This window comes from Chaetodon trifascialis, chromosome 1 (genome assembly GCF_039877785.1).
Source record: "Chaetodon trifascialis isolate fChaTrf1 chromosome 1, fChaTrf1.hap1, whole genome shotgun sequence".
Lineage (NCBI taxonomy): Eukaryota > Metazoa > Chordata > Actinopteri > Chaetodontiformes > Chaetodontidae > Chaetodon > Chaetodon trifascialis.
The window spans coordinates 846,082-854,857 of record NC_092056.1 but is presented as its reverse complement, the minus strand read 5'-3'; the positions used below and the strand labels follow the sequence as shown (position 1 = coordinate 854,857).

The 8,776-nt window shown below is 46.9% G+C and overlaps 1 protein-coding gene across 1 annotated transcript; it reads right to left on the bottom strand.

The window, feature by feature from the left end:
- Positions 1-1,654: 1,654 nt before the first annotated feature.
- On the bottom strand, positions 1,655-8,212 carry LOC139329981 (annexin A2-A-like). Its single transcript, XM_070960676.1, has 13 exons — positions 7,971-8,212; positions 6,483-6,544; positions 5,611-5,704; positions 5,394-5,488; positions 5,167-5,280; positions 4,480-4,570; positions 3,826-3,905; positions 3,462-3,521; positions 3,216-3,309; positions 3,025-3,120; positions 2,853-2,911; positions 2,168-2,290; positions 1,655-1,828 (listed from the first exon to the last, which is right to left on the bottom strand). Exons 2-13 carry the CDS (start codon positions 6,531-6,533, stop codon positions 1,769-1,771), a joined length of 1,017 nt encoding a protein of 338 aa, XP_070816777.1. The 5' UTR covers positions 6,534-6,544; positions 7,971-8,212; the 3' UTR covers positions 1,655-1,768.
- Positions 8,213-8,776: the final 564 nt, after the last annotated feature.

The following is an 8,776-nucleotide window of genomic DNA, read 5'->3' as shown; positions in this document are numbered from 1 at the left end:
GGGGGGGAGGGAGAAATACTGCGGCCTCTCTGCTCTTTACGATCCTCAGATGAATCGTGAATCTTCCTCCTCGCCGTCTTCCTCTCCGCGCCGTATTTAATCTTTATTGGTGATAAAGCTAACAGGCTAATGTTCTGATCAATATTAATATTAAATGATGATAAATCAGTTTCCTCTGGGCCTGTGAAACACACACTTTACCGATCAATAAACCGATCAGGTCTTCAGAAGCTCGTATCTCCGGTGTCTGTCGATGCTTTTCAGCCTCATTAAACTGTTTCCTCACTTTAAATTAATTCATTTAATATTCACGTCCTGCTTCTTCTTCTTCTTCTTCTTCTTCTTCTTCTTCTTCTTCTTCTTCTTCTTCTTCTTCTGCCGCTGGAGGTAAAATCAGCATCTTTAATTCAAAAATTAGCAGCAAACAAACAAACAACACAAAACATACGAACCATTAAAGGAAAAACAACCCGCAGCAGCAGAAGAAGAAGCTTTTATCCAGCATGAATTAACGTGAGATTACACAAATATGTGTCCACGTGCGTCTGCTGGGGACTCATTAATAACCAATATTTTCTCTTCACACGCAGACTTTGATCCAGCAAACGCTCGCTCGTCCTCCAGAGACGAGCGCGGCTCACGAGAAGCGAACTCTACTCTGAAAATCAGACTTTTTGATCAAAGACGCGATTGATTATTGATGCATGTTCAACAAAAAGAAGTCAAACGTGAACGTCCGTCCATTTTCTCGTCCTTTGATCCAAGCTTTTATTACTGCCGTCCGTCTCCTTAAAAACACTGAAGACAAACTGCGATCGCTGCTTTATTTAGAGATATTGATCACAGTGATCGATCGGTGTTCAGACTGATAAGAAACCAGAACAGCGCTCTGACGTTTGAGCCTCATCTTGTCTTCAGTCATCAGATGTCTCCTTTCTGCTCGTCCTCCTGAAGGTTTGACTTCCAGACGTCGTCCTCGTCCCCGTCCCCGTCCCCGTCCCCGTCCTCGTCCTCGTCCTCGTCCTCGTCCTCGTCCTCGTCCTCGTCCTCGCTCTGTTAGCTGAAGCGTGGCTGCGTTCACACTGCAGGCCTCAGTCTGCTTCGCTTGGCTCTGACGAGTTTTCTCTGCGTCAGATTCAGATCTGGTTTTCATGATGTGACTCAGTCTGAACGGTCGAATCTGGATTCAACGTTCAAGTCATTCAGTTCCACCGCCGACGCGACGCAGAGCTCGTTTTCTGAAGCTAACGATTCTTTTGATCCTGGATCAATCAGCTGATCGTTTCCTCCATCGATCGATTGAGTGACGCCTTCACCATGTTTGTTTGGTCCAAAGCTCCACATGATTACAGACACATTGAGATCATTGAGAGGAAAAGCAGCTAATCAGACGTCTGAGAAGATCAAACATCAGATGATTCCTCAGCAGAGATCAATAAACCATTCAAACAGCAGTCGATCGATCACTGTCCACTCATTGGTCAGTGTGATGGTTTCAGGTGTTTGTGTGAAACGTTCGCTCGTTTCGTTTCTAATGAACCTTCAGTACAAACTAGTAGAAGTGCCAGGAAATACTGAAGTACAAGTACCTCGAACGCCTCGTCTGTGTGTCTCTGCTGCCCTCTGCTGGTCGACTCATCAAACAACAAACAAACAGCTGCAAAGTTTTTTATTTCTCAAAAGTCACATGACCGCGTGCACATGGAAGCAGAAACAAACGGGCTCAGCTGACGTGTCGGACCCCGCGGCCCTCTGGGAAACGCGGTCCTCAGTCGTCCCCTCCGCACAGGCTGAGCAGGGCCTTCTGGTAGTCTCCTTTGGTGTGTTCCTGGAGCACAAGCACAGCTGATGGTGATGATGTGTTCAAGTGTCAGAGGGATTTTTAACGCTCTCGCTTCTCTAAATGGTTTGTGTCATTATAATCATAGGTGTTCTGTGTAAATCCAACAGTAATTAAACAGTTTCTCTCAAAGCACAAACATCTAAATACTTAAGTACACGTACCCAGCTGTGTAGAAGTACTTCTACCACTGTGAGCGTGTACTCCCTGACCACATGAAGCTGCTCAGATTAAATCATTGTGATTTCTCTCGTCTTCCCTCCTGAACAAACGCTTTGTGTCGCGTCCTCTGACGTCCTGAAGCTCGTCTGTCTCACTGATACTCACAGCGATCGTCTGGTACAGCGACATTTTGTGATGCTTCTTGAACTCTGTTCTGATCTTCATCAGGTCGACTTCACAGCGAGAAACGATGATCCTGGTCACCACCTTCTCCTTCGCTCCTTTACTCTGAGAGACGGAAAGACGACACGGAGGACAGCAGACGGCGGTGTGTACAACAGCAGTATTACTACTACTGACAGAAATACAATCTCTGATGGAGGAAGTACTTTAAATACCAGAAGTAAAAGTACTGTGTGTGCAGAATGAGTCACTTTCTGTCTGTCAGTGCAGCTGCTGAAGGTGGAGCTGATTTTAAAGTACTTTATAGACTTCTGAGTATTTTCTGAATTTCACTAATGATAATATCATCATTTAGTTGTTGATTTTATAAAATAAACCTTTTTTGATCCCAGAGGGAGAATTCAGGAGCTGCAGCAGCACAGAGACACAAATGAGTCCAGATGAACAGATGAATCATCAGAAGTGTCATGAAAATAAGAATATGAATAAACATAGAAACTAAATGATCAGGAAGTAAATAAACAGACAGTAAATAAATGTAGAGGACGAACACGTCTGCAATGTCTTGGATATCCACATCAAGTACAAGTACCTGAACTGTACTTGAGTACAGTACTTGAATAACTGTACTCAGTTACTTTCTTCCAGTGGACAAACTAAAAAGTACCTTCATGGCGTCACTGAGTCTGTTGGCGAAGTACAGCTGCTTGTTTTCAAAGCACTCCACTGCGGACAGAAGACAGACAGACAGACAGAAGGACGTTTAATGAAGCTGGACGCCTTCCTGATGTCTTCACTTCCTGTCCCGCTGTCCTAAAGGACTGAAGCGTGTTTGTTACCCAGAGTGAGGAAGGACTTCTCCAGGTCTCCCTTCACCTCCTTCCTGATGCTCTCCTTCATGTCGTATGGACTGTAGCTCTTGTACCTGTCGAACACTGAAGAAGACGCACAGCGTCACATCATCATCATCATCATCATCATCATCATCAGAGGAACGGCGTCACACGTTTGTGTGGTGGGTGTAGCTCACCTTTCTGCAGGTGGGGGGCGCTCCTCTGAGCCATGATGGAGATCCAGGTGGCCACGTCGGTTCCTTTCCTCTTCACGCCGGCTTCATACAGACTCTGAGACGTTGAAGAACGAGGGATTTATTGATCGACTCCTCGTCAGATCCAGTTTATTGATTACTGAGTGTTCCAGCGTCAAACAGACAGAGAACAACAACAACACAGCATTGGACAGGAAAACCTGTGAGTATGTGGACGCTTGGACTCACTCTGGCGTCCTCGTCGATCTTCTCATAGTCCACCACATTCGAGGGCTCGTCCCTCTTCGTCTGGAGAGACAACAAGAAAAGGACATGAATGGAAAAACTCGACGCTTTAATCAAATTTATCAAAATATGAGGAAACGGCAAACATTTGGAACTGTGTCACATCTCAGGAAGCAGGAAGTGATGTCACAACAATAAACAAAATAAAATATAGAATAAAATAACTGTCCAGTACTTTAATTCATCACGAAGCGTCAGATTTTCTAAACTCTTCGCATGTTTTAATGTAAAAATCTGAACCAGTAAAGTGACTGAAGCTGTCAGAGGAGCGTTGTTAGCAGTTAGCAGCGGTTAGCATGGAAGCTACCTGAACCAGAGCCAGCAGCAGTTTGGCGAAGTCTCCTGATGTGTCTCCGGCCACGTCCTTCTCCAGCTCCTTCTTAAACACTGCAGAGGAAACCAAAGATACGAACGCCGTGAGAAACAACCGAAAACTGAGTACATTAGCGGCTAACGCTAGCCACAGAGGCTAACTAGCTGGATGTCCACAGCAGCAAATGTCAGCTAGCTAACATGCTACAGCGGTAGATCCTCTCTGACACAAACTGACCTGAGAGCAGCTCAAAGTCAATATATTTAATGTTCTTCATTGATTTCTGTCAGTATCTGATGTAGCGACACCTGTTTGGATCGTTCCACAGGTAAACAGGTGAGCATCATGATTGGGTTCACTCTGTGTACACATGAAGGATGAAGAGATGAACACATGAAGCTGCTGTCAGTGAACAGTTTGACTGACGCGTCCGACCATTTCAGTGAAGGTTCTAGAAGAACGAAGCGTTTTGATCTGCAGGCTCAGGCTCACGTCTGCAGGTGTGTTCACCTGCTGCGAGCTTTGCTTTGTCATTTCCTCTGCTCGCCACCAGGTGGGGCTGCAGAGCCTTTATTTCCTCCTGACGTCAGTTTGAGTTGTGACATCTTTGTCCTCGTTCACTCTGAATCAGGTGTTTGTCAGACTCACTCTCTTTGTAAACCTTCTTGATGTCTCTCAGTTCCTCGTCGTTTCTGGAGCAGACGATCTCGATCAGCGTCTCCTCGTCCGTCCCCAGACCCTGAAACAGACACGGCGACAGCAGAGACGCCCTTTACCCTCTGACACCAACATCACATCGAAGACGAACCTGCCAGAGCCGAAACCCTGATGGTCCTGCAGTTTACAGCTGGGCTGCAGGGGGCGCTCTGCCAGTACTCACATCCTGTACTGAGATACTAACATGTACAAATACTGAATCACACATAAAAGTCCTGCATTTAAAATTCTGCTGAAGTAAAAATAAACAAGTATGAAACGAAAAATACTTCAAGTGTTAAAAATGGCAGAAAGGCAAAAAGGCATTTTGCAGTAAATCGGACGCAGTGACTGAAGTATTAAAGTACTTTGTTAGTACTGAAGTATCAGTGTTCAGTAGTGCTTCACTGTTGGAGATACTTTTAAATACTTTATAACCAGTCAAAGCCCAGTATGGAGGTCTTCTTCGTCTTCGTCTTTGTCTTCGTCTTCGTCTTCGTCCTCTCTGAGCCTCAGGTTATTGAAATGAAGCCGTGTGACACATTTAGAGAAGAAACATCTGAAACACGTTCAACTACCTCAGAGCTGTACTGCAGTCAGTACTTGTGTAAGTGTACTCGGCTACACGCTGACTCTGACCTTCATGGACGCTTTGAGCTCGGCGGCGTCGTACTGAGCCGTGCTCTTCATCAGACCCAGCATCAGAGCCTCCAGAGAGCCCGACAGCGCCCCCTTCAGGGCGGAGATCAGGTCCTGAAACGAGGCGTCGGAGAAACGTTTGAGAGTTTGACTTGGACGGGACAGAAGAGACACGTCCTCTGCTTCAGGCCTGAAAGGTCAAATGGACTGAAGACAAACGTTTCAACCTTCTTGGCGAGTCGCTCGTACTCGAAGGCGATTTGTCTCCGCTGCTCGTAGCTGCGTCTCGTCAGGATGTCAATGATGGTCTGTTCGTCCACACCTACGGGACGTCATGAAGACTCCATCATTCATTAACAGACTCAGCCTCTCAGTGTCCTCAGTGACCTTCAGGTGAGGACAGGACGTCCCCTGGTCTGGACTCTGACCAGCTGCTGGACTCACCTTTAGTCTTGATGGCCGTCTCGATCCTGACGGCGTCCTTCTCTGGGTCGAAGTCTCGTACCGGCACCACGGTGGGGAACGTGGGCTCCGCCTCCTGCAGAGGACACGAGGACACGTGTTACCTGACGGTCTGCTGCTGCTGCTCGTACGGTGGCCCCGGTGGGACAAACACACGAACAGACACCTAAAGCATCAAAAAGCACCGTGGACACTTCTGCTGCTCTTTGATTGTCCCTCATGTTTTGTCCTCGTGGGAACGCCATCAGTGGTGAGAGAAGTATTCACATCATTTACTGAAGTACACTTACAAATTACTCCATTACAAGTACAAGTACTGTATTCAAAACCTCACTCAGGTAAAAGTAGAGAAGTATCAGCAAAATGTACTTCAAGTATCAAAGTAAAAGTACTCGTACTGGTACTTCAGTTACTTTTTGAAGCTTATACTTTTTGAATAACATGTTGGGCGTTTCCTTAGTTTTCTGCGTGTGCATTGGTCAGAAGTCCGAAGTGGGCGTGGCCTTCCTGTCGGCCTGGTGTCCTTATTGGCTCTGAGCTGATGACAGAGACGCTCAGAGGAGAGAGAAGAGTTTGTCCACCGTCTTTAGTCGTCTTCTGCGATGAATAATTGATCATCGTCGTCTCTGTGGACGACCTCGTCTTCATCAGAGTCATCAGACGAAGTGGGCGGAGAACAAACCACACCTTTACCTGCTTTATGGCGGCGTCATACAGTAAAGACACGATCTGTCCCTTCACTTACATAACGGTCTCTAACGAGCGCAGGACGTCCCAGCTGGAGGACGTGGACACATTTCATGTTTAGTAATTATCTCAGCATTCTGTCCAGCTTCCTGTGTGATGTCACTCACCGCTCCGTACGACAGCGTCAGTTGGCCCAGAAACTCGGACACCAGCGCCATGTTGAGTGGACCTGTGGACAGCAGAGACGGACGACAGCGTTTGACATGTCTGATTCTTTTCCACAGCAGTTCATTCTGCTGAGAATCCTCATGATCAATCAAGAACACACAAACGACCAGAGTCGCCACCAACGTCACATCAGTTCATTCAGAACTCCTCCCCCTCCTCCTCCTCCCCCTCCTCCTCCTCCCCCTCCTCCTCCTCCTCCACCTCCACCTCCACCTCCCCCTCCTCCTCCTCCTTCCCAGAGGAAGCATTTGTTTCCTTTTCAGATTTACTAAAATCGAACCAGCAAACAATGGTCTTTAAGTGTTCAGAGCTGCAGAATCCTGCAGGCTGTAAACGCCTCACGGCAAGAGCTCAGATCCTGTAGGTGTGTTGGATTTATTGACTGGAACATGCCAGAGTCTGCAGGAGAGGCCGGGGCTGCAGATAAGGACAGGAGATCACAGATCTGAAGAAGTACGCACACACACACATGCACACACACTTTCCATAAAGCCCTCAGTGAAATCCAAACTCACCTTGAACTGTGAAGTTATTGTGCTTTAATACATTTGGAAATCTTTCTCGACCTTTGACCCTCTTACAAAACATCAACAGGAAGTGTGGTCACGTAGCAACAGCTGATACAAACAGCTCAGTCCAACATGCAGTCAGTCGTGTTTTACTGGCTTAAAGGGGAACTTTGAACCAGTAACATTACTGATGATCCCAGTTCAGTTTACAGTAACAACAATAAAAATAACCATAGTAATAATAATCATAATAATGTTATTGATCAAAATATCTGCTGTGAGAAGGTTTCCTCCTCTCTAGCTTTCAAAGTAAAGGTCCAGCATCAGATCAGGCTCTTATTGTGAAGGTTTCGGGGGACTCGGCTTCAGTTCAGAGGTCTAAATACGACGTCTGCAGCCAAAAATGTATAAAGGCATGTTTTAATTAAGCGTTGAGCTTTGGTTACGAGCAGCAAACAGAAGGTTCTCAGCGAGTCTCCTGCAGCTCCATCCAGCCTTTCACAATAAAAGCCTTCAGCCTGCAGCCGACCTTCTTCTTCTCCACCTTTATGGATGTTTTGATTTGTTGATTTAACACCATGTGATTGTTGTCCTCTGTGTCTTTCCTAAGGACCTGCAGGGCCAGCAGCAGCCGACAGGCGTCCAGCTGAATAAAGGCATAAACGTCAGACGGCTCGTCTCTGCGGAGGCTCGTGAACTCTTCGTCACGGCTCCGTCAGCTGAAGGTGGCGTTCAGGTGTCTCCGGGTGGGCAGAGATCAGAGCAGGTCTGCAGCTGGTTTCACCTCCGCAGTCAGTTTCTAGCCTTCACAGATTCACAGTCTTTTTCTCCAGGCGGAGTTAAAGTGGTGAAGCTGTGTGTTGTGTTCAGGGTGACGGACAGCAGCAGAAATCTGAGCGTCCGTTCGTCTTTTCTTACCTTCAGAGAAGCAGCAGAGAGGCAGCGAGCAGCAGCAGCTCCGTTATGATCAGGACAGGACAGGGTGTGGTGTTTAAATACCAGCTGCCTGACACACACGCGCACACACACACACTCACACTCACACACACACACTCACACTCACACACACACACACTCTCTGCCGTATCGCAGCGCCTGGATGACTCAGAGGACGAGACTGTTACACATCAGGACGAACACATGGACAGAAATTCCTCACTGAGGCTCAGATTGTCTTCCTCCGAGGTCACAGACGATACTGCTTTCTGATTGGTTGGCAGCTGTCCATTCCAGCGGACACACCTTTCTCAATCAGAGCTCAAGGTGTGATAAACTGCTGGTCTCCATAGCAACAGCACTGATAGTTCACACCACAGCGAAGTGATGATTAAAGACGAGTATCGTCTCTGTGGACACCTGGACAGTGTCTCTGCAGATAATGGAACCAGACTGAGCCATGCTAGCAGCTCTGCGGCTAAGCTAGAGCTAAATGCTAACATTAGCGTGCTAACACGCTCACAGTGACGATGCTAACATGCTGATGTTCAGCAGGTATAATGTTTACTGTTTAGAGAGGTGTGTTAGCATGCTAACTGTGGCTAATGAGCCGTTCGTCCTGCAGGTGTTGGAACCAAAGTGTCCTCATGTCTTCATGAAACTGTCTTGATCTTTGGACAAATTGAAATGTTGACCTGATGGTGGCAGCAGGTAGCAACAGTACACAAAGTACTCCTGTAGCAGTACTCATACAGTACTTGTGTCACTGTATTGTTTTTGATGTTTTC

Excerpts from the sequence above, each read along its gene's own strand:
- LOC139329981 (XM_070960676.1), bottom strand. The coding sequence starts at position 6,533 with ATGGCGCTGGTGTCCGAGTTTCTGGGCCAACTGACGCTGTCGTACGGA. Across the intron at positions 3,906-4,479 it reads CAAGAAGGTTTACAAAGAGA|TGTTTAAGAAGGAGCTGGAG; the intron begins GTGAGTCTGACA and ends TTTCCTCTGCAG. Across the intron at positions 3,121-3,215 it reads CGCCCCCCACCTGCAGAAAG|TGTTCGACAGGTACAAGAGC; the intron begins GTGAGCTACACC and ends CGTCTTCTTCAG.